This window comes from Nasonia vitripennis, chromosome 2, assembly GCF_009193385.2.
Source record: "Nasonia vitripennis strain AsymCx chromosome 2, Nvit_psr_1.1, whole genome shotgun sequence".
Taxonomy (NCBI): Eukaryota; Metazoa; Arthropoda; class Insecta; order Hymenoptera; family Pteromalidae; genus Nasonia; species Nasonia vitripennis.
The window spans coordinates 24,454,995-24,479,083 of NC_045758.1; the positions used below are offsets into that span (position 1 = coordinate 24,454,995).

At 41.2% G+C, this 24,089-nt stretch overlaps 3 protein-coding genes across 19 annotated transcripts; 2 read left to right on the forward strand and 1 right to left on the reverse strand.

Annotated features, from left to right (window-relative positions):
- Nucleotides 1-427: 427 nt before the first annotated feature.
- On the forward strand, nucleotides 428-7,678 carry LOC100117172 (integrin beta-PS). 2 transcript variants are annotated; one of them, XM_031924326.2, is made up of 11 exons: nucleotides 428-839; nucleotides 2,401-2,437; nucleotides 2,875-3,038; nucleotides 3,344-3,647; nucleotides 3,737-3,965; nucleotides 4,045-4,129; nucleotides 4,207-4,854; nucleotides 4,943-5,254; nucleotides 5,337-5,525; nucleotides 5,606-6,109; nucleotides 6,253-7,678. In XM_031924326.2, exons 3-11 carry the CDS (start codon nucleotides 2,877-2,879, stop codon nucleotides 6,340-6,342), a joined length of 2,523 nt encoding a protein of 840 aa, XP_031780186.1. In that variant the 5' UTR covers nucleotides 428-839; nucleotides 2,401-2,437; nucleotides 2,875-2,876; the 3' UTR covers nucleotides 6,343-7,678. The 2 variants fall into 2 exon arrangements, with proteins under 2 accessions (XP_031780186.1, XP_001601489.2); XM_001601439.6 differs by lacking the exon at nucleotides 2,401-2,437.
- A 1,045-nt stretch (nucleotides 7,679-8,723) lies between these two features.
- On the reverse strand, nucleotides 8,724-10,608 carry LOC100117135 (speckle-type POZ protein-like). Of its 10 annotated transcripts, none has more exons than XM_008205073.2 (4): nucleotides 10,452-10,608; nucleotides 10,296-10,333; nucleotides 10,139-10,219; nucleotides 8,724-10,032 (listed from the first exon to the last, which is right to left on the reverse strand). In XM_008205073.2, the coding sequence occupies exon 4, from the start codon at nucleotides 10,021-10,023 to the stop codon at nucleotides 8,974-8,976; it is 1,050 nt and encodes a 349-aa protein (XP_008203295.1). In that variant the 5' UTR covers nucleotides 10,024-10,032; nucleotides 10,139-10,219; nucleotides 10,296-10,333; nucleotides 10,452-10,608; the 3' UTR covers nucleotides 8,724-8,973. The 10 variants fall into 10 exon arrangements, with proteins under 10 accessions (XP_008203295.1, XP_008203294.1, XP_008203293.1 ...); XM_008205072.2 differs by having other exon boundaries at nucleotides 10,296-10,351; XM_008205071.2 differs by having other exon boundaries at nucleotides 10,423-10,608.
- Nucleotides 10,609-11,178: 570 nt separating this feature from the next.
- LOC100117098 (UPF0602 protein C4orf47 homolog) lies at nucleotides 11,179-14,712 on the forward strand. 7 transcript variants are annotated; one of them, XM_008205061.4, is made up of 5 exons: nucleotides 11,179-11,545; nucleotides 12,119-12,336; nucleotides 12,726-12,999; nucleotides 13,198-13,571; nucleotides 14,354-14,712. In XM_008205061.4, exons 1-5 carry the CDS (start codon nucleotides 11,470-11,472, stop codon nucleotides 14,486-14,488), a joined length of 1,077 nt encoding a protein of 358 aa, XP_008203283.1. In that variant the 5' UTR covers nucleotides 11,179-11,469; the 3' UTR covers nucleotides 14,489-14,712. The 7 variants fall into 7 exon arrangements, 1 of the variants encoding a protein (XP_008203283.1); XR_004344633.1 differs by having other exon boundaries at nucleotides 11,355-11,545; nucleotides 12,038-12,336; nucleotides 14,354-14,705; XR_004344629.1 differs by lacking the exon at nucleotides 14,354-14,712 and having other exon boundaries at nucleotides 11,344-11,541; nucleotides 13,198-13,658.
- Nucleotides 14,713-24,089: the final 9,377 nt, after the last annotated feature.

The window sequence follows — 24,089 nt, forward strand, 5'->3', positions numbered from 1 at the left end:
GCGAGTATTTACGTCGTTAAAAACAAAACGTCAGTCGATCACCAATTACGGCAATTTTCTTTGCATCGGCAATCCCGGACGAATCTTCCTACCGTAAAAAAAAAATGAGATGAGAAGCCTTGACGCTTAATGACATACAATCAGATCCCACCTCGCGGCAAAAATTCAAACCGTATAGAAATCAGCCTTACCATCCGTTCGCAACTGCTCGCACGAAAGCCGCATCAGTAGCCGTAGTGCTACTGAAATGCAAGTTTACGCGTGTGTATAAGTATATATATATATATACTTGCGCGAACAACGATGCATATAACACCCCCGCTCGATGGTCCCCACCACACCTGCCATCGGATAGTTCGTAAGGCGCGCGCGCGAGTGCGCGAGCCACGCCACACGCAGCCTCCGCAGGCGCAGCTTATGTTCATTCATTCCCGTATGCGCGTGTGTGTGCAGAGGAGAGCGCGCGTACTCGAATCTATCTCTCGCTCTCCTCCGGTCTGGTCGCCGCCGCTGCTCCGAGAGAGGAGACTGTATAGCCTCTCCGCGCGAGAGTGAGCCAGCCGCGCGTGGGTTACCTTTTATGGCGATCCGCCAGAGATCTTGCCGTTTCTTTCGCGCGGTGAATAGTGCTTACGCGCCGAGACGCTGCTGTGCTGGTGGCGATGTCGCTGCTCTGTGAAAAGCTTCGCGACTGAGTTATACACGCTGTTTGTGATAGAATTAAAGGGAAACACGAGAGAAGCGAGAGGAGACGAAACCGCGGACGCCCTGCGGAGCTGTAGAAATTTCGGAGCGGACGAGTTACACACGTACCCGGCGAGAATTGGACGAGACAGGAAGTAAGCCCGACGTCCGCCACAGTTGCTCTGGTTGTTTTTGTAATATCGCGGGTCGCTCACCTATGGCCATACCTCTCTCTCTCTCTCTCTCTCTCTCTCTCTCTCTCTCTCTCTCTCTCTCTCTCTCTTTCTCTCTATTCTCTTTTTAACCCTGCCTTAATTTCTTCTTTTTTTCACGTCGACGAACGAACGTAAGCGCGCTCCACTGCGCCCGATAGACTTTGCTTCTCTCTCATTCTATTCTTCTTTTCGAGTGCATGTTTTACTTTCGGAGTCGAGATGCGTGTGCACATAGCGGAGCTTCTGTTTTTGATTCGAACGTTTATACAGTCTGTCAGCTCGTCAGCGCTAAGAGTAAATATACCGATGACTGCAGCTACGGCCGTGCTCGTAGAGCTGACACTTGTCAACAGAGTTTTCCGAATATATAAGTATAGTTCTCGGAAAAGTCGACGCGTTTATTCGGATTTCTTCTTTTTCTGTTTTTACGAGTTTCGAAAGAGACGCGTGCGCGTGCGCGTTTTATTGAGCAACGGAGAGCGTGGGAGATCGTGTTCTCGCGCTGGACTTGATCGAATGCTTAACTTTTCTGTATTCAGTATATGGGCCGATTTTATTTTAACGCGTGACGCAAGACAATTGCTAGGAATTTTGATCGAAAGAAGTCTCTTTCCTGCGGGTTTTCGGCTGGGCAAGCTTTAAAAGTTGGCTTTGTTTTCGCTATGTTTACCGCGCCCAGTATGTGTATATATCTTGTAAAAAGTGTCGGTGCTTTGCATCTATTGGATCAAATTTAAAAACAAACGTGCGGCTTTTTACATGTACATACATTTTTTATTTTTTTTTTAATTTTAAAAAGTCGTAAATCTTCAATTGAAATATGTACATATGTGTGTGCACAGTTTTATTTATTATTTTTTTAACACTTTTTGGTAAAATATAGGAACTGTAAATATTAATATGATGGTTGTTTTAGAAGATGATGCTTTTCAAACATATTTAGGTGACTCCTACAGTTGATACTGAGATTTACTATTTTAGTACTTCCGATTACTCCCACGATTGTTGAAAACCTGTTTTATACACAATGATTATCTCATCTTGACTTAAATCTGATACTTCCTCCTGGTGATTTCAGATCTTACTCATATTATTTTTTGGCTTTCTTCTCGCGTGGATTTTATAATAGCCCAACACCTAAGTCGCTGGAACTTGCCAAGAAAATCTGAGTCAGTGTATTAATTATAGACTCTGCCGTATATTTCAATGGTTACATAGTCTTATAGAAATGTGCTGTTGAAATTTAACTAACATTAAAAAAAAAATCAGTTTTTTTTTTTAACTTAAACAAAATCCCAAGCTTAAATATTAAGAAAGATATTTCAGCGCTCAAAATATCTACTTATGACACATCGTCTAGTATCGCATAAGATTTATCTTTAAACCAACTCACATTCTGACTAACTAGCTTTACTCATGCTCTTGAATATATATTTTTAACCTTTAACCCGCAAACCTTATTCAAGAAGAAAGAAATAATTACTGTAAAACTTTCGTTCAGTAATGTGCAGCATGGTCACTAACACAAGCAAGGAAAGGTAATCGGCTTTTTTAATTCTGTACAACTAGTATAATACTATTTTGTCAATATGTCACTTAACCAATTGTAACATAAATAGGCTCAATAAGTCACAATCACGCACTACGCTGACATATTCACACGCTTGCAAGTAGTTGAAATAGCCTGTTCTATTACACAGAGCACTCAGTGATTCCTGTTAGTAAAATGCATATAATTTTCTATTGCTGTATAGAAATTGTAGTACGTAATGTGTATAAATAATATGGATCTTCACTGTTTGTAGCTATTGTTGTAAATGTCACTTGATAATTATAAAAACGATGTATAGTATTCTTGACAAAATAATTGTTATAACAATTTGGAAACCAATAATTTAATTTAGTATTGAAATAAATTTTGACTAAATTGGAATTTATTAATTGCTATTTATTTCATACATTTATTATTTTTCAGAGATGGTGGGCAGCTCGAGGTGGGGTTTAATTCTATTATTACTAACATGGATATCATCCAGTGCAGCCCAATATTCGAAACCGACTGGTGCAAATCCTTGCATTGGCAAACAGTCGTGCCATGACTGCATACAAACACCAACTTGTGCTTGGTGTTCGAGGCCTGTAAGTTAATCTTTTTTTCACTAAAGCTATTGTGCAAGTGTAAATTTCTACCTTGCCGACCATTCATGCGGTGTTCTTAAAATCAATTGATAGCAGGTCTCTTCTATACCATCATAAGAAAGCTTCTGCTTCAATTTCAAAATAGTTTAGCATAGGAAAATTGTGATGCTGCGTAGCGTTAAAAAAATTTTATGATAAATTGATCGTTTTTTAAATTCGTAAAATTTATCCAAGATCAATCATAATTTTGATAGTATAAGGTTTGTAACTTTACTATATTTATAAAAACTATTGATCTTTTACAGAACTTCGAGTATAATCGATGTTTCTCGCCATATCTCAGCAAAAAAATCGATGAAGCATGTCCCGACGCATTTAATCCAGATAACGTATATATAAAAAGACGCGCGAAGGAGATTTGGAAAGGAAATTACACTGTCGGAACTGCAATTGAGGAGCATATTGAAGTGTCAGCTGGTGGATCACATTCATCAAGTGGAAGTTTTAACATAAATTCTTCAAGTGGAACTAAAACATCTTCCGTCATTGGAGGTAAAAATGAAGCTGTACAACTTTACCCACAACACATTGAGCTAAAACTTAGGATAAGTGAGTATATAGTTTATATTACGTAATTAATATATAACATATTTATACGCCATACTTTTGTAATTAAAAATACGTGCACGTATTTGCAGATGAAGCTCAGAAAATTAAAATTCAGTACGCACAGGCAGAAGATTACCCTGTAGATCTATATTACCTTATGGACTTGAGTAATTCAATGAAGGATGACAAACAAAAATTATCTGATTTAGGACAGCTTCTTGTAGAGAGTATGAAAAATATAACAAGCAACTTCGCGCTAGGATTTGGTAGTTTTGTTGACAAAGTTGCTATGCCTTACGTTAGCATGTCAGGCGATAAGTGAGTCGATTAAGATTAACTTTTTTCTATGCATTCAGTTCATAAATAATAAACTAAAAATAATTTTCTTATTCACTAGTCTCAAATCGCCCTGTGATGGTTGCGCAGCGCCATACGGATATCGAAACCATATGCCCCTTTCACGAAAGCCTAAAGAATTTGCGGTACGATTTTATTTTACATAGGAGTAGAAATTATATTAAAATCATCATCACTATGTAATATTTTTGCTCCACCATAGGAACAAGTACGCAATGCTTCGGTATCTGGAAATTTAGATGCCCCAGAAGGTGGCTTCGATGCTATAATGCAAGCAATCGTTTGTCGAGATGAAATCAACTGGAGAGAAAGAGCTCGGAAGCTCCTACTTTTTTCAACTGATGCTGGATTTCATTTTGCTGGCGATGGAAAACTTGGCGGTATTGTCAAGCCTAACGACGGATGTTGTCATCTTGATCATAATGGATTGTATACTCATTCAACATTACAAGATTATCCCAGTATTTCACAGATCAATCTGAAAGTAAAGGAGAATTCGGTAAATATTATTTGGGCAGTGACCGAAGAACAGCTGAAAATATATCAGTCCCTTACGAATCATATCGAAGGATCTTACGCTGCAATGCTCAGCGAAGATTCCAGTAATATTGTCGACTTAGTTCGTGAACAGTACAACGCTATTTCGAGCACGGTTGAGCTGAAAGATACAGCCAGCAATTGGGTGAACATTAACTATTATTCGAACTGTCTCGGAGGTGGTGAAATGGTCGAAACAAATAAATGTGAAGGAGTCAAAGTAGGAAATAAAATCGAATTTACTGCAGAAATCATAATACCAGCTTGTCCAAAGGATCGATCAGAATGGAAGCAAAAGTTCTTGATTTACCCGGTAAGCTTAGACACACAAAATGCTTTCAAGCACCTTTTATATGCTATTGAACATTTGTAATTGAGCATTTGCAATTTTCTTATTTCAGGTTGGCATAAACGAATCGCTAACTGTGGACTTGGAAATGATCTGCGATTGTGGATGTGAAAATCCTGATTCTCCAAGCTATATTCCAAATGCATTCGAGTGCAACTACAACGGAGATTTGAGCTGTGGCATATGCATTTGCAAACCTGGCTTCTTTGGCAAAAAATGCGAGTGCGGAGTAAACGACAAAGTTCAAACGGTTAAGAATGAATTCGTCTGCCGTCCTGATAATACATCGACAGTGGATTGTAGCGGTAGAGGTATTTGCGAATGTAACCAGTGCAACTGCTACCCCAGAGAAAATCCTGATGAGGTAATTTCTCTTTTTATAATATTTGATAATCTTTTATACTATAATAGAATTTCTGTAAATGAGAAATAAAATCATTTTTCAGATAGTCGATGGTGAATTCTGCGAATGCGACAACTTCTCGTGCGATCGTCGAAATAAAACGCTGTGTTCTGGTCACGGTAAATGCAACTGTGGTCACTGCGAATGCAATCCAAATTGGACCGGGCCTGCTTGCGACTGCAATACCGATAAAACGCCTTGCATCAAATTTGGACTAGAATGTTCTGGACACGTAAGTTTAGAAAATATTTAGCATATTATGAAAATGGCTTGATACGAGCTGACGTTACATTTACCTTCTTAAAAATTCAGGGAACCTGCGAGTGCGGCAAATGTAAATGCCATGCAGAAGGAGAAACTATTTATAAGGGAACGCATTGCCAAATTTGTACGAACTGTCCAAATCGCTGCGAGGAACTGAAGCCTTGCGTTTTGTGCACAGTCTTTAAGGCTGGCAATCTGACGGAAGCTGAGTGCAACAGTACATGCGACGAATATGACATACAAATCGTGGAGACGTTGGAAATCAATGCTGACGAAGACGAAACGGGTTGCTGGGGCTACGACGAGCAGGACTGCAAATACTATTTTGGTTACTTGTTCAATATGACCACCCACAAATTGCAAGTAAAAGTACAAGAGGCTCGCGAGTGTCCACCTCAGGTCTATGTACTGGGAATAGTGCTTGGTGTAATCGCGGCTGTCGTACTCGTGGGATTGGCGTTACTGCTTGTTTGGAAGGTAGCGACGTCGATTCACGATAGAAGAGAATTTGCGAGGTTCGAAAAGGAGAGAATGATGGCCAGATGGGATGCTGTAAGTTTAAGTCGTATTATTATCTGCTATGCGATGATTCATCAAAATTTTCGATGCGATAAATTTTCGCCTACTGATTCGTGTAATTTATCATACAAACTGTATTGAGTTTACTCAATTCTCGTGTTTATCTTATTTTACAGAGTGAAAATCCAATCTACAGACAAGCTACTTCAACTTTCAAAAATCCAACATACACAGCAAGTGGAGCACACATGTCAATGCACAAGTGAAGGAAGATGAGAGTGCCTTCCATTTTAAAAGATTAATATAATTTTAGAAAAACCTTAAAAAGTGATACTTAAGGCAGCTCAGAAAAGTTTAACTCACTAAGAAAATATTTCTATTCTCTATATAAGAGTTAACCAGGGTATAATTTATTATTAGAGACTGAAAATATTTAAAGTATATTAAAAATACTGCCATAATACTTAGACTGCAACGGGTGGTGAAGTTCACATTTCAATTATGTGTACATACCAGTGACAAGTCATACTCGTGAAGCAAGTTGACAAGACCGAAATCTTTGTTATTCAACAAAACGCTCGCAGATGCACAGTAAATTTCTATATCGTTTTGTTACTTTGTTTTTATAAAAAAAGTTTGTATGCATATACAAATTAGAAAAATTTTAATAGTTGTTAAATCTCTAAAGATTAAGTTCTACTTATAGTCGAATGTTGAATGTGAAGAGAAAATATTATTTACTGTGTAGCTTGCTGTTAAAGTGCCTTTAGCATTCAAGCTTGAAAATTGTTTCCTATTATAGGACTATTGATAAGGTAATGTGGAGCAATTAATCAAAGATTTTTCGACATTACTTTCTTTAAAAGAATAATTAACTGCACACATGCATAGAGTAGAATTCATACATTTCGCCATATGCATTCAACTGGAACACTAATGACATGTACGATTATTGAAAAAAATGCTCATGCTCAAATCTTTGATAAACCATGTAGATTCTAACTGGTCTACTATATAGTGTTTGTATAAGTACTTCTTTTACCATTAACATTATGAGATTTTTGAAGCTATTATTTTTTTAACCGTCCAAGTCTGCAACTGCGGAAAGAATTCGCATTTGCCTAAAATAAAAATTTTTATAATGGATTTTTACAGCAAAAAATATAATAGCATACATTTTATACATTTTTCTGTAACTGCAAGCATGAAAAATAAAATACTACGCTAGCTCTTTTATAATAATATTAATAATGAAAGATAATGATATAACTACATTTGTTTTTATTATTCTTTTAAAATTTGCCTTATTTCTCTTATTTATATTATAACAATGATCAGCTTTTATTTTATTATTCATATATTCATTTTTGTATTTATAAACTGTTAGTTATTCCTAAAATATTATTTAAAATCCACGCTAGTACTTATCGTCAATATAACTCTTAGGTATTATAAGCGTTATTTGTACCTTGATCGCCTTTATAGTAACAATACTCAATATCGAACTGTATTTAATTAGTTTATATTCGAGATTTGAGTAGTAAAATGCAATGTAAATTAAAAAAATAACATGATTGTAAATAAATATAGTCGTTATCATAATATGAGTTAAGATATCTTGACCTTTTAATCTGCAAATTTGTTATAGAGTGCCTTCTTTTCAAAATAGACTTCACAAGGCAATCAAATACAAGATAATAATTACAAAATCAAATTAACTCAAGTATAATTTTGATATTGAAATTGATTATAACGTATAACCGAGGCTGCATAGGATACGATCGCATGGCATTTTGAAATTTTAGTTCAAGCTTGAATTATGCATTTATATAAACTGATCTTAAAATAGATAGATTTTCTTATAACAGTATAGAAGTTGTATATAATGAAGTTAAATAAAATTTGATAAAGATATTCTTGCAGTGTTTGTATATTATCAAATCATTATATTAGTAATGTAAGTTAATAGTATTATTTATTTTGCGAGTTTAATGCGCCATGACTTTGAGAATAATTTTTATTTTTACTTATTGATCGATATCAGAAGAGATGATATTATTATTTTCTATTGAAATTCCTGTCAGTATCTAACAAAGAAATAAACTGCAAACTTTTTTACAGATACTATTACAAATCGATGTCGAAAATAAATGACGTTTAATTCTGTAAAATCTTATGTTGCCTAAGTATATCCTTTGAAGCAAACTGTATCGTTACGAATAGGGGTAGCAGACTAGCAACTTTCACATCAGAGATTCAAAACGCAAAATATAAAATTTTCGGAACCTAAAAACTCGAGAAACAGAGAACCGCTATAATGCACAAAAAAGCCACAAAGTATCAATAAAACAGAGATCCAAGCCAAGCACTAATGAGGGTCTGGGAAAACCTAGACGCTGTCCGACGGTTCAGCACAGGCCATGTCAACGCGCTCGCGGCTGCATCTTGTTTTTGGTGCTTTACTATGGAACTTTTCTATCACTCCTCCGTAGAACCCATGACACTGCAGCGAACGAGTAAGCAGAACAGAAGCTACTTTAAAAGAGAGGTTACATCTCAGTTTGCGTTTATCAATATTAGCTTAAAGTTAATACCGTGTCACATTAATTTTTGCACAGCGTATGTATACTATAATGATAAATAATGGTACAGTAATAAGGATGTATTTCATAATAATGTGAAGGATCAGAATAAGTTGTAAAGCGTTTAATTAAAAAAAAAAATTTACAAATATTTGATCGACTTATTGCACTTTTTCACACGGCACTATAAAAACAAAATATTCAAAATTATTTCTTTCCATGACTATCTAAAAAGGAGCAAAATTAACGACTACGTTGGAAAACAAAATGTAAGCAGAGGCGAATAAATCTGCAAAAAATTCACTCTCTTGAAAATCAATCATCCAATGGTAGAATTCTCATCAAGAAAGTGAGATATCCATCAACATGAGCATCGTAGCCCTCCGCCTCGGCTACATCCTTAGCGTTTTCAAATAAGAACTTTCGAGCTTCACTTTTCAACCGATGAGATCCATAAATATCAGCATACTTCAACAGCACCCCAGCGTTCTCGGTGTCTATACTGCTGCAAAGCGCATTCTCGCATTCGAATTTGAGATCCTCCAAGGCGTATTGATCGGCAGCAATGAATATTTCGAGACCTAACACCTCGATATTCTCGACTTTATCGGTATAGATGAACCTCAGCAGTTCCTTTATAACCTCCGGCTCGATGTCCGGAATTTCTACCATATCCTTCTTGCTCTCGATCATATTTAGATCAAACATCGAGGCAAACACGGGGCTGCGACCCGCCAGTATGCTCCTGTGCACCGAAAACTCGATCTTCTTGACTACGAGCGTCACGTCGCTCAGTTTGGCGCTGTCGAAGAGGAGGCCGAGGTCCCTGGGGATACCACATTTGTACGGTTTCACTTCTCTCTTTATTTGGCAAAGTATGTTCAAGTGGCCGTCGGGTAATAGCTTATCGTGTACAAGATGATTCCGAAGATAGTTTACGCTTATAGCGGATATCGCTGAACGGCCCTTGTGGCTACTGAACGCCGTTGGCATAACCCCTTCTGACGTTCTGGCGTCGTTTTTATCAAGAATGCACATCGAGTAATTGGCGTCAACCACCTCCTTGAAGTTATCTTGCAGAAGAATGCGTACGCACATCACATGCTGATCTCTATCAAATTTACTGACTTCGATGGACATGCGCCACATAAAATCATCCCTCGGGTCGGAGGTGTAAAAAATGTCCGACGTGATGAACCCGGATTGCTGTAGTTTCAACCAATCAAAATTCTGTATCCGCCAAACGTAGTTGCTGTTGACGGTATATTCTTCGGATTGCGTTTCCACCTTGGTGCAGTCATTCACGATTCTCGAGTCGCTTTCCGGGAAAGGAACTCGAAAATCTTCAGTCTCCAAATTTGCCATATTGCTTAGCTGTTGAAAATATGGATGATTAGCTTTATTTTTACATACATAATCACGCCATTGATAGTTATGTTTCATTGACGATTCTACGAAATTTTAAGATGCAAAAACTTACATTGAATTGAACTCGTGCACGTCAGGACAAGCTGGGTTCTTTGGTCAACTCACGATAAACTGGATTCTTTGGTTAGACGCTCTGAACGGGCGAAACAAGACTGACGGAGCAACCGACGTAGCAACCGACGAAGTTGTAGTTTTGCGCAGGTACTTACTGAACCACTCGATCCCGGTAACGGGCCTCCTCATTCATCTGCCAATCAACATTTTCCTGTGTATGAATTTTAGGCAGTTTTTCTGACACTTAGTTTATACGCACTAGAGGTAAACACAAGAGGGCACCTATATCTGCTCCGCCCATTCATCCCTACCCTCTTAACTCTACGCCTGATGACTACTCCGTTTATACTCGCTCAGGTAAAGGATTTTATGACGTTTACTTAACTATTCTTGGGCTTGTATTTCTCTATGATTTGCGAAGAGCAGATCGTTTTGAAATAACAGAATGCGATGTGAATATTGTAACAAATTGTATGAAGTTCTAATTTTTTATTCGAATGTAAAAAAGAATAGAACGTTGTTGTCTTGCTTAATTAAATAGTATAAAAAGTTCTTTAAAAAATATTTATAATTATAACTATTGAATATTTCAAAATTATTAAATATCTACTGTGATCAGGGCAAGAATTTGCATTTTCGCAAACTCAGCGTAACCGCGGCTGTATGAAGACATAACTTAGCTCGCGTCGCGCGAACATATAGTTACGCGCCACTGTATATTTCACGCTACCTAAATTATTCATTAGAGGCTCCTTTCCTATACACGAAAGCTGTGCGTCGGCGGAGAAAAACGCGAAATCGTGGAAAGAAGGTCCGGAAGATACTTCCTCATTCGAGAGCGTGTAGCCGCGCGAAAAAAAGCCACAAGAGTTAGAGCTGCTTGCAGCGCCGGAAACACCATCCGATAAATATTCATACGGTGTCCTCGGTAATTTTTCGCGCATGACGCGCACGGGCGCTATATACACCCCCACCCCCTTTTGTTCGAAGAATGTGGAGGTGCCGTACTGCTGCTTTGAATTATCGCCTTCTCTGGGGCGGCGCCGAGGCGTGAGCGCGAGCACGGAAAAACCGCACAGGGATATGAGTGCCGATTTGCATTGGTTATTTTCACGCTCGAGTCGAAAACCTTTATTAAGTTTAATACCCGTTGGCTATAGCGAAATTTTTAATATCGAGTGAATTGCGCTGCAGCAGAGGCATGAGCGAACTTCAAAGAATAAAAGCTTTGAGGTTAAGGAGATTCGTGGAGAAAGAGAGAAACCCCAAATTCGCAGTTTAATTTTCGGAAAAAACAAATTGTCACGTATAAAAGTGAAATCAACGAAAATGGCAAAGAATATTGCGGCAATTCCAGCTGGAGAATACGGCAAGCACTTCGGCAAACTGGACCTCGATCGAGTCGGTATAAACCTAAACAAGACGCTCATAGCCTCAGACGCCAGCGATCGATAAAAGAGAAAGAGAGAAAATGCCTTTCATTGGCGTCTGGCTATACTGATACGGTTACTGTCACGTTACTTCGAAATGGGATACCTTACATTTTCTTCCTCCGCGATCTTACACTATCACTTCATCTCTGTAGAATACACACGGCCTCGCAAATACCGATCTGAGTTTTACAAAAAAATAAATCGTTTTAAACAACTCTCAGAAAAATTTAAATCCCAACCTACATTCAAAATGTAAGCAACTTTGACTCGCGCGAGTTAAAAACCGCAGCGCATCAGTGACATTTCAGTCCCTTTGACAGAACCATCCCTTTCTCTCTCTCTCTCTCTCTCTCTCTCTGTTTCTGTCTCTCTCTCTCTCTCTTTGCATGCACCTTGCAAAAAAAGAGCCTCGCGCAATCTTAAGAAGGTATCCATTCGAAAGTAACCGGTAACGGTCTCGCAAGAGCATCGACCCGTCGTATATTTTTCAGCGAGAGCTTTTTCTCCCGCTTTCATTTGCTGCTTCTGCTGCTGCTGTGCATAAGGCTTCTTTGACGACTCGCCGGCTGGACCGTTCGACGAATATGCCGCGAGCAGGAGGACTCTGCAGCGCAACGAGGGCCTCGCAAAAGGACGCCGGCAAATACTTTGCAAGCAACCGGGCGATTTATTTGAAAGGGAGTTCAAGCGTGTCTTTAGCGGAGAAGCTCTGCCCGAGCTCGGTCGCCAATTGCACGGAACGGCCCGCGGAAAAAGAGCCAAGGTGATACTCGCTGTTTGCATATTTCTTTGCGTCGAGCTTTTTCCCCCTCCGTGTGTATATGCTTTTTTATGGAGGGAAAGAGAGTATTTCACAGATTCTCGCCGGAAGACCAAGCGCTTTCCTCGTCCGCGCGTCTGTTTTTCCGCGAGAGGGAGAAATTTCGTACACTTTTGTTGAGGCGCGCGCGCGGCCGTATTCTCGAGAATTTCACTAATCCAGTGTTTGTGAAATGAGCGCGATTCTTTGTTGGGTTTTTTTCGAGTCTAGAGAAGAACAGAAGAAATTCCGAGAGTATCGCCACTTTTGATTCTAGAGTATAAGCACTTTTTTTAAACCACGAGAAGAACTAACGCAAACTGTTCTTTCCACGGCTCTATCTCGAATATCAGTCGCAGAAGTTAGGCGTGATAAAACCTCCAGGCGCTCCGAAGCAGCACTCCACCCCAGGTGACTGGCATGGCTGTCTGGGCAAACAGCCGGAGCGCTTTAGTCCGACGGTGAAGCCGACGGTGGAGGAGAGAGCCACGAGCAAGCCGGCGAATTTCAAAACGGCCCCGAATCCTCTTGGAGGCCCCGGCTACGTCGACATCTGCCTCAACCCGTATCTGCCTCTCTACAACGGCTACGAACCCTATGACCCGGATTACGAGAGATCACCGAGAGGTATGATGTCGAAACCTGGCAAGTGAAATAAAGAGCGGCAGGAGAGCTTTTAATGAGTCGTTGTGTGCAGAGTGTACACCGGATTTTAAGCAGCGAGCAAACTCTCGGCTCCAATTTTTCGGCAAATTTAACTTGAGCTCGAGATATTAAGGATCTGAATTGCTGTGTATACACGAGGTATAGAACGTTTCGTTGCAGGCGACGGCTCGAGGCGTCGCTACGTGACCACGTGCGCCCCGCAGAAGTACTTCGAGGCCAACCCTTACAAAGCTGACCCGGGTCGACGCTCCAGCTCGAGATCAGAACCGACCAGCAGCACTGGCATCAGGAAGCGCTTCCACGTAGCGTTTCCCGGCCCAGCCGAAGGTCCGAACTCGGGCTGTTTTGATAGATTTCCCAAGTACTCGAGTGAGCCGTATCGCGACGAGTACGAGATTCGGAAATCGAAGACTTCCGGGAACAAGTGGCGGCCAGTGGGCTGCGACTCCAGGTCCAAGTTCACCACGAGCGTCATCGATCGCGTCACTCGCGTCGCCTGTAACGCCGTGAATTTTACCGACTACCGACCGCAGGTGTATTCTTTATGAAAACAAAAAATAAGACTCGCAGAATAATCATCGAAAACTTCGCAAGTCATCGTAATTTATCTGCTCAACGCAGCACACGCCTATACGCTAATTTACTTCCTATACCGCACACACCAATATTTACGAAATCCCCCATCAGGAGCCCGCGTATTTTTTGTCACCCGTGCATCGTTAAAACTGTGAAACAAAACGAGGGTGCAAAAAAAAACTAATCTAGGTCAGCGCTCGATTTCTCGCAGCGCATATAGCACGCGCATTCTGGGATTTTCAGCTCTGTTAAAATAAAATAAAAGAAAAGCAAAATAAAGCGAGCAAGTGCGAGAAGGACGGCTAGGGTGCGAGTAGGGGAGGGGGAGAACTAGGCTACAAGAAGAAAATACGACGTGAAATAGAAGCGACGCCGACACTGCCCGCGGGAAAAATAAAGCGCGCGAAGAGGACGCATCAGCTGCGTCGAATATGCCGCGGTGTGTTCCAAGAACCGTATAGGTTACTGCATTTGAAACTGACCGGGAAAATTCGTTTGGGCATCGGGTGTTCATTCGTTTCAGGCTCTGTGCACGCTGCTACCTGTGCATTTTATAAATGTTGTTTTAATGGATGTTAAAGATTAATTGTGTCAATTAACGCTTTTGCATCGAATGCAGGGAGCTATTGTACTCTTACAGAAAACAACAGAATTCTATTATTATTACCAGCCAAAAGTATAATAAAACTAATGACATGCGATACCACTGACTAGATGATAAAGGATATTTTTTTTGCAGAGCAAGCATGCAGAACATCAAAAATTCAGATCGAAAATCTACGCACGAGTCAATTATAACCTGTGGCACTTGAATGGTGGCTGCTATCAGAATCGACGAGCCGCCACGAATAATTGTACTCAGCGTCGGCGGTAGAGCCACGAAGCAGCTCGCGTTTACGGTAGCTCTAATGAAATTCTAACGCGGATTCCATTCTAAGGCAGCGATACTGCAATTGCACTTTGCAATCAAACGAGGCTTTTATCAATATTAAACTATATACTTATACATATAGATCGAAGTTTGGCGAACTTGAGATCATTTCAGAAATTCCTATACATTTCGTGATGAAAGCACGAGAATAATATAACTAATTATTATAAATGTTTCACGAGTATTATAGTACTTAATTAATCGATATTCACAGTGGAAGATTCCGAATCCTTACGTTCCACTAAGACAGTCTGGAGGTTATACGTTAGCGCCATCGTCGTCCACCCATCGTTAATTATACCATTTGCCAACGTAAGCGCGTAATATTTCTTCGGCTGTCTTTTTCGCTGTCTCTATAGCGCGCGCTGTATTTCTGAATGTATATGGGGTCGTCGGCGCCTCCTTCATTTCTTTAATTAAATGATGCACTTAATTAAAACACCCCCATCGGCGAGTGCAATCTGTGCCGCGGCAAATTTAATAACGAAGTGTCTCATATGCTAAACGACGCGCCTGACTTTATGCAGCGAAACACGCGGCAAATACTCAGCTGCACGTATACGAGTTTTTATACGTATTTTCCTGCTTACGCTAAATACGGCGAGTATCTCGTCAAAAATTAATAATTTCATTCGATTCGCGCTCACTTTGCGCGATATTGCGGGATCGCCATTTACCTAGATTGATGCGATTTCTGCAATGCAGACAGGTTTTGCGTATATTCTCTTTATTGCGACGAATCTATTTTATTTGCGGGGATCGAAATTAACTAATTGAGTATAAGCTAAAAACCCAATTAAATCTGCTGTTATGTCACACGTTAATAACTTATTCAGTATAGACATTAATTGTAAGTGCCTACATTATCAATTTACCTAATATATAACGTGTAGTACGTATTAACACTGATGATTAATTAATTAATCAGGAGCTTGAAAAAATTTTATCGTCATTTATGCGTATACTTTTAGTTTTTATACATATTTTATCCTCTTATATAATAAAAAATTATAATCAATTAGTATCATTAGTGCTACACTGATAATAATGCATATCAAGCACTTCTCCTAATTCTAGTATATTCTGCTGTATATGCTGTACACACGGAAATAATCCTACGTACAACATAATCTACCGAGCAAATAGTCAAGTCCCTCGATCACCCAAAGAATATAGGAGATCTCTTCGCGAACTTCCCGAAGCTTTAATCTCTCCTTTCTATATCTCTCTGTCCCATCCAAATCCCACCAATTTACCCGCACATCGTACACGGAGAATCTCGCTCATCGAGCTAAATGAATTCCTAATAGAGGAACGATCACTCAAACCTCTCCAGCATACGTACCTCTACAATACACATCATCGACGGGGGGTCGTATCGACGACCCGCACGTCGCTCCGCAAATAATCTGCGAACGCGTCGATACGGCTGCGAGATTTTTCTCCGAGGGTATAGGTAATTTCGGAACTTCCGGCCCTCGCACGATGTATCGTAGACATGCGCGCTAGCGTGAACTATATGGGAGAGGGAGAGAGACAGAGACACGCGACAGCCGAGCGAGAAGGACGTATGACGCCTCGTCCCAATATTTATTCCGGTGCTGAGGCGGCCCATTACTCAGGCTCGTGTCGTATAGTTGTGTGTCGGTATTAAACATTCCGAGCATTGCGGTCGCGCTCCGACAGCACGCTTGCGAGCTTCGGCCTCGCTGGAGAAGCTTCCGCCTTCCATATAAGACCTCGGAGAATATGAGAGGGAACGAAGCTGAGAAAAGAGAGTCTCTTACTTGACTGGCTGTATGTGGATGAAAAAGGAGGCTAAGAAAATATGAAAGTGTATACTTGCGTATGCACGGAGAAATTAGACGAGGAATTGCCAGCGATACTTATTTAAGCTTGCTAAACGTTGAAGTCTCTGTTTGGATCTTTTTAGAATTCACCTAGTATGCATCAAACAATTTTGAGTAGAACTTTAGAATAATTTTAATATGAAATCATTTACCTTGCGCTATGCCACTTTTCTAATGCCTTATTGAGTTTTCCAACAACCTCCTAGCCAACGCCGCCGATCTTCCTCTGCAAAATCGGTACTGAAAAAGACTAGCCGCCTGCGATTGTAATCAGTAGGATAAGTTCGATCGACAAAATATTATTAAAGATAATATTGCTGATACTAAATATAAGTATTAGTGTTAGAAATTAATTTGACAAAATATTAATGAAATATGACTACAAATCGGAAATTATTTAGAAATGGTAGGATAAGTATATTGACAAAATAGTTGGTTTACTATACGCAAATATAATATTGCTCATAGTAAATATGACTGTTTGAGTATTAATATAGTTTGACATAATATTAATAAAATAATTTCGCTAACAATTTTCAACAATTTATTTTGCAATAAACATGTCAATTCCCTGAATTAAATTCGAATTTTCTAAAGAGAAAAATAGAGAAAAAACTGCATCATCACAAGACATTAATATTATAATACCGCCTAAAATATCTAGCTCTACACTTCAGTCATGAATGAAGCCGTGTTAGTAAGAATAAAGTCTTTCTTTTCTCGACCATCCATTCATCGACGTCGCGCATTCGACAACAGACCGCTGAAACCCATCGAAGAGAGGATGAAGAAAAAAATCACTGCCAATAATTTCAATAGATAGGATACTATTCAGATATACATAATATTAATGCTTTATTGAAATATTTTGATAATAAGGAGGAGGATAGCACTATAAAAGATCCTATTAAAATGTTTAAAATTGGGGAAGGGTAGCAATTAAATATCGATAATGAAGTAAACTATGTTTGTAAATGTTGAAAAATACTGTCTACACATTGAAAATAAAGATGTTATTTTAGAAATTAAAATCAATGGAAAATTTCAAAAATTCTCTAAGATCCAATCTTGAAACGCTCGGAAAACGATCGACCCAGCAAGACTTCATTCAGGAACAGCAATCGGACTCGCGATCGTCCGCGCGCATAGACGTAACTCGAGCTATACCTTTTGATGATGCCCTGCCCACCCCCAGCCCAACTCGTACGTAAATCGGCTTATCTCTCTTATGGATCGATGGTTGAGCTCTGCGCAGGCAGAGACGGAAAGCGTAATCGACGTCCTCCATCTCGCCGATGAAGCGCTCGCTTAAGCTTCTTTAAGCGATTCTGAAAGTTGCATGGAATTCAGCGCTCGTCTCTCTTCGATCCTCTCGACTCTCTCTAGTTTACCTTCGCGACGTGTATGACGATTGTCTTTTTCCTGCTGAATTCATGTTTCTCAAAAAGCTCGAGCGAAGAAGTCTCTCTCTCTCTCTCTCTCTCTCTCTCTCTCTCTCTCTCTCTCTCTCTCTCTCTCTCTCTCTTTGTCTCTGTCGGTTAAAAATTGAGCTGATCCGAATTTCCAATCCCTTCCCGTGCGCGCACTGCTATCGATTCCTGAAGATCGTCACTTATTCTGACTTATAATTAATATAGTACGTTCTCGTGTTATTTTAAGCTTCCACATGAATATAAACTTTAAAAAAAGCTCACGATTCTAGTGAGGACGAAAATAGAAACAAACATTTCATACGAGAAACTGCCAAATAGCGCAAACACGAGCATAAAGATCTCTCGGCGAGTCCCCCGACAAACGAGAATTCACTGTCCAAGGCGTGTGCGTCCACCTGACACTTCCTACTGTCCCTCCTATACACCCCCTGCAAAATTTGCAGCCAAACGCGTCAGCCGCCTGCGACCATAATGGAAAACGTATTACCGGACTCGTAAGTTTCGTCGCTCGCACACACTATAAAGCGCGCGTGTGTAGCTGCATAGAGGGGAAAGGGGGGATACCGAGAAACTTCCCCTGCGCGCGCGTTTTCGCGGGACATTAAAACGCGGATGTGCAGGCTGTACTTAACGACAAAACTCCGGGAAAACTGTAATTTTCACGCCAAGCGTCGCGAAAAAAAGAGAGATCGAGCGATGTCGCTATGAAAGTAAAAAGGAATACAAAAAGAATCGTCGGTGAGTGAAAGCCGTAGAAACGAAAAACCTTGGCGGAGTATTTTTGTGGGACCAAACTGGGTTGGTACTTTTAATTCTGCATAAAGGTTAATGTTTTCTGAAAATTGCAAAATTTGCTGTGCACGTGAGAAATTTTAATCAGAAGATTAGGTATGCTTTGTAGCTAAAAGCTTTACAGCTTCTTTACGGGGAACTGTGCATCCGGATTTTCGCCATGACGACTTTTTCCTATTCATTAAAAAAAAAATCATTTTCTCGAAACGTGCACGACTGTTTATTCGATTTGGAGCCCGTGATTGGCAACATTCTAGAAATCTTTCAACTTCTCTAAACACCTCGGTAGCCAGCCGCGTCGACTCGCACACGTTTGTTGGTCGGCAGTGCGCTCGCGGCCCGCGGAAGTATAGGAAAGCGCGAGAAGGCTTGCGAATGAAGAAAAGAGAAGGACGTGCGCGCGTCCATTTTAATGATGGAGAACGTGTACGCCGTGACTTTTTCCGTTACTTTTTTATCGCGCTCTAGCGCGTGTGCCACAGCTGCAGGAGCTTTTCCGAAAGGAAAGTTTTTTCATCGAAGCCCGCTCGGCTCGTCTCGTTGATTTTCCGATTGCGGAACCGCTTGAGTGAGTGAGAGGGACCTCTTTTTCACAGGCCACGTGCGCCGCGCGCGAGAACTTTTTTTACTTTTTTTGTCATCTACAGATTGAAAAGTGCAATCGCGATTGGATTGGAAAGCAGAGCTTTCGGTCAACCTTGATCGAGTTAAAAGTCTATTAATTTCGTTCTGAAGTGTTTGTTAACATCGGTGCCTCGATTTCAACTACAGTCTTTTCATTTCTTCGTCAACCGTTTTATCGATCGCCAAGCAGCTTCAGCCAAACGTCCGAATTTAATTCCAACATCCGATCATGCTCTCCAGCTCTTTCACTCCGCAGCAGCCGTACAGCGAGACGAAGCCTTGGTACATGTATAGGAGTAGCACACGTCAATAAGCACCGAGTCGCGATGGAATTTAGATAGCGCTTCGAGTCTTGCGGGTCATCCATCGGGGGGACGACGCGCCGGCATTTCGAGGTGAATTCGTGTCCGGAATGTGAGCCCGAAACCTCGACGTATGGAGATCGCCGTCGCTGCAACACGCAGTATCGGCGGCGCAGGTGAAATTACGATTATTTGGAAACGGCTGGGGGAAGGAAGAACGACACCATATACAGGCGGCGGATGATTGCCGCCGAGATATGCGGCTGGGAATGACGCGCGTTTTAGTCGATATATGACGGCGTGTGACGGAAATGAGTACTGGCTCATGCGATGCATGTGTATTCAGTACAGCTGCCGACTGATTGAGCACTGATGCGTTCGCTCGTGTGCGTGTTGACTGCGATTCGCAGTTGAGATTTTCACCTTTTACGAGGATTATATACGTCCATCAGACCATCAACGGAATGTATATTGTCGATTGACAGTGCGATGATCGACTAGATTTGAAAGCGACAGTTCATTATTTGGCTGAATGCATCGAAACTGTTCGGATATATTTGAATTTGAAATGGATTTGCATAATGATCAAAAATCAATCTTTCTAAAGTTCTCTCTTGAGTTCTCTCCTTGAGTCCCCGAAGAAAAACGTCGAAGTAAACGAGAGCTTCCTGCAACAACGGCACTCGGTATCTTCTCCCACATAATACGAATATCCCCCAATAGCTCTATCTCCGGCCGCTTCATCCGTTTATTTATCGACGCGTCCGCCGGTGAAACGTCTTATTAACGTAGTCGATTTTTCTCCTGCAATCCTGGCTCCCATGGCTTCCTCCCTTTCACTCGAAGGCAATTTCCAAAGTTTTCCGAAGCCGCTAGTTCGATGGAATGTCGCTCTCTTTCTCTCTCACTCTTTTACTCGGGTTAAGGGTACCTATACCCCTCGATAATCTGACCCAGATTGATGTGGGATTCGGCTGGAAGCGAGATTTCCTGCGCCTTATTGTTATGTGTTCCTCCTGCCCTTTCGTCGTATAGTATATGTAGAGTCACTGGGCGCAAATCTATGGCCCGTTATTTTTATTTTACCCTCCGGTTGCTCTGGCGCCGAGTCATTTGATGGCGAAAGGATTGGCTGGCTGAGTAAGTGCATGAGACGGTCTGGAGGTGGAAATCCAAATTCAAGGGGAGCTATAGTCAGGGAAAGGAATTAGATAGGTAATATGACATTTCGAAAAATTCACCTTGCCTCATTACTCAAAAAAAGTAAGTTTATATAGTGGAGTATAAGCAAAATGCAAGGTTATCTAGTTGATTAATAAATGAAGAAGTATAAACTTATAAATATTACTGGCTTTGCTACAGAGATTATTAGAAATCATTACAAACCATTTGTTCCAATGATAGCTATTATTTGTTAAATTACTTAACCATCGATCCATAAAAGTACTAAGTTCAGCATCCAGCAGCCATTTTCTACAACAGAAAACGTTCTCTCGTCTAGTCAAACGTATACCGACCCGCTGCAGCCGCATCACTCCTCCAGCGAGTAGAAAATGGCCTGCGTACAACTACCAGTATCGAGCAGCCAGTTCAGTACAATCAAGTCTAAGACATGCGCTACAGCCGAGACGGTAGACTGAACCTTTAAGTAGTGAGCACGTTTTGCGGTCAGCCAGTGTGGGCTGTTACACTCGTAGCTGGCTTCCGTAGCGCAGTGAGGAACTCTCCCCCTCGCAGCTGAGGGTCAAAGCAACATCTGCCGACGACGGAGTTGAATAGAGGAAATACACGTCGAATGCAGCGATGACACCAGCGAAGACGTGCTTCCGAGCTCCTGTTACGCGCTCGTTTCTATAGAGTTATTTCAAGAGACACGAAACGGAGAACACGACAGTTCACCACGTTGAGTTTCATATTCCACCTGCTCTGCTGGAATGATGGAATTTCCCGCAAAACTCCATTCCGAATTTACGGCTGTTAAGAGCTTTCGCTACTTTGTGATCACACTTGAGCGAAGTCACAGACGAAAGACTCATACCCGCGGGTCACCGATTCAATCGGAAATTGGATACGCTAGAGTTGGAAAGTAACTTTGACCTGCTAAGATCGCGAATCGCGATACAATTACGCTGCTTTTGTCTAGCGATAAAGCGTACAACGTCGTCGACCCTCGTCACCGTCGCGGAGACCGAAACCGCTCCAGTTTCTGCGGCGAGCTTCTGTGCTCGGTCCATTGCCTGCCGGGTATTCCATCGATATGTGTATACTCCTGTGGAGCTGATTTTCGCCGGCTATCTGTTGCCGATCGATTATTACTGTATACTTTATGGCTCCTGAAATCGAATGATTGCTCGAAAGCACAAAAACTCGACTGACGAACTGTAATATCATAAAATACGATGACTCCTTCATTATTGTATAATTCGTGGATTAATTATTAATACGTATTATAGCATGAGCGGTACATCAAGCAACAGGCCTAAAAAAAGGATACAGTTTTGGCATAACTGTTGGAATACGCCAATATATAATACATATGAGTTATTCTACGAAAAGTCGGACACTTTACGGTCGAAAAATCGGACTGTTGTAATTTTGAGGGTACACACTGAGATCCATCGTAAAGAAGGGCTGTGCCTAGACAAGGTAGAAGGTAGCACTGGCGCGCTATTTTATGGCCCACACAGCGGCGTTCCATCAGGACCCTTCGGTCTTTTCGCAAGCAGGTATGCCTGGCGAGCATCAGCTGTTGCGGCGACCGGACTTGTTCTGTAGACGAAAACTGTCCAGATGGGCAGTCTCGCACGAGCATCGACACGAGAAGTAACCTCTCGTATATTTTGATCAATGTGTCATTTGTGTACTTTTCTCTTCAATATTTTTACCTTGAATAAAGTTCTAGTTTTTTATGTATCTTAAATTTATTGTGTCAGCACCTTATTTTTGCACCCGGTCCATCCATATATAAATACCAGTTATATTAAATATTCATTCTTGTACACTTTTTAAATAATTATTAACCAAATAAAGCATCTTTATATTATCACACACTCCACGCAGATTCCTGATACTCCAACAATAACTGATGTAAAAACTATATCATGGATCGTACGCCACCTATATTCGCTGGCCAGAGATATAAAGAATGGAGCTGTGGGGGGATGGCCAGTTCAAAACTGACGCCGTGCTTTGCAGTATACTATAGTTTTTACTTATAGGCTTCAAAATTAAATATCTTTTACAATATTTATGCGAGACGTATTATTAATAAATTATGCTATACTTCTATACATCAAAAACACTTGCCAGATATACGTTCATCGGACAAGACTCTCTACACGTGCGAAGCTCTCAACGCGCACTGATATGAAGCCTCATTCATATGCGGCATTTCAGGCGTGTCGGAAGTGGGAGCAAAAACAAGCCGTCAAGTGGATTCGAAGTGAGGGATCGAGGGCGAGAAAAAAGGCGTCGGCAATGGAGCAGAGAATTTACAATTCGCTTTAATGGAGGCGATGTGGTTAATCGGATTCGTCTAACCCGATTCCCTCACTGCTGCGAGGCTCGAAGGAAGAAAATGGGAACGGTGTCGAATGATCAGAAGCTCTTCAGTTGGAATGCCTCGGAGCCCTTCCTTTGCCTCTACATCTACACGCTGCAATAAGGCAGTGATCGCTCTCGCCTCTCTGGTTGTCTGTACCCAAGTTTAAGCGCCCACCAATGCTGAAGATCGATATCGGTAATTACTCGCGGCCGTGCCTCTGCCATCTTTCATCGTTTCGATGCTTTTGTTGCCTTTTCGTCAAACCTTTTATTCCGTCTATTTCGTTATTTACTGTTCGTTGGCTCTATATTAAACGATATTAATAAAGGTGTGCTCAAGTAAGTATTGAACTTTACGAAATTCGAAAATGAATCGAATCATAAGTCACGATTGCCTTTATGTTAAATCGAGATCGTTACCATAACTCATTCGAATGACCTGCACTGCAAGACTCGCAAACTCGCTCTCGATTAATTGACCGACTCCCCTATCCCTCGGCAGCTTAAAACTCGAAGCGTCGAGCATCCGACGAGCAAAAAGTCCAACTGCGGTCGGCAGCAAAGTCGTTAAATCGCGAACGCAGCGCCGCCGCTTCCTTATCGTTCTCTGGTCTGGCGCGCGCTCGTGTGCGCCCGGCGATGGATGTAGTCGCGGCCTGCGGGGAAAAAAGCTTCCGGCGAACGTGCCTAAGGCGTTTTATCGCCCGGAATCCAGCAGCAGTGGCAGCATCGCCGCCCCCGAGTGGAACGAATTGATTCTTGCCGACGCAGTGGCACTATAGCGCCACTGCTCTCAACGTGTTCGTGCACGCTTTTTAGACCGGATATCTTCTCTGAGCGGTCTACGTATAGGTACCTGCATAAGAGCGCACCGAAGTTGGAAGTCTATAAATCGTTTGACTCGCATTACAAAGTTCGAGGCCTCGAACTTTTTTAAGAATACTTCCATGTCATCTTATCTCGACGTTTCTTTCTAATGAGATTATCTTGACTAATATTT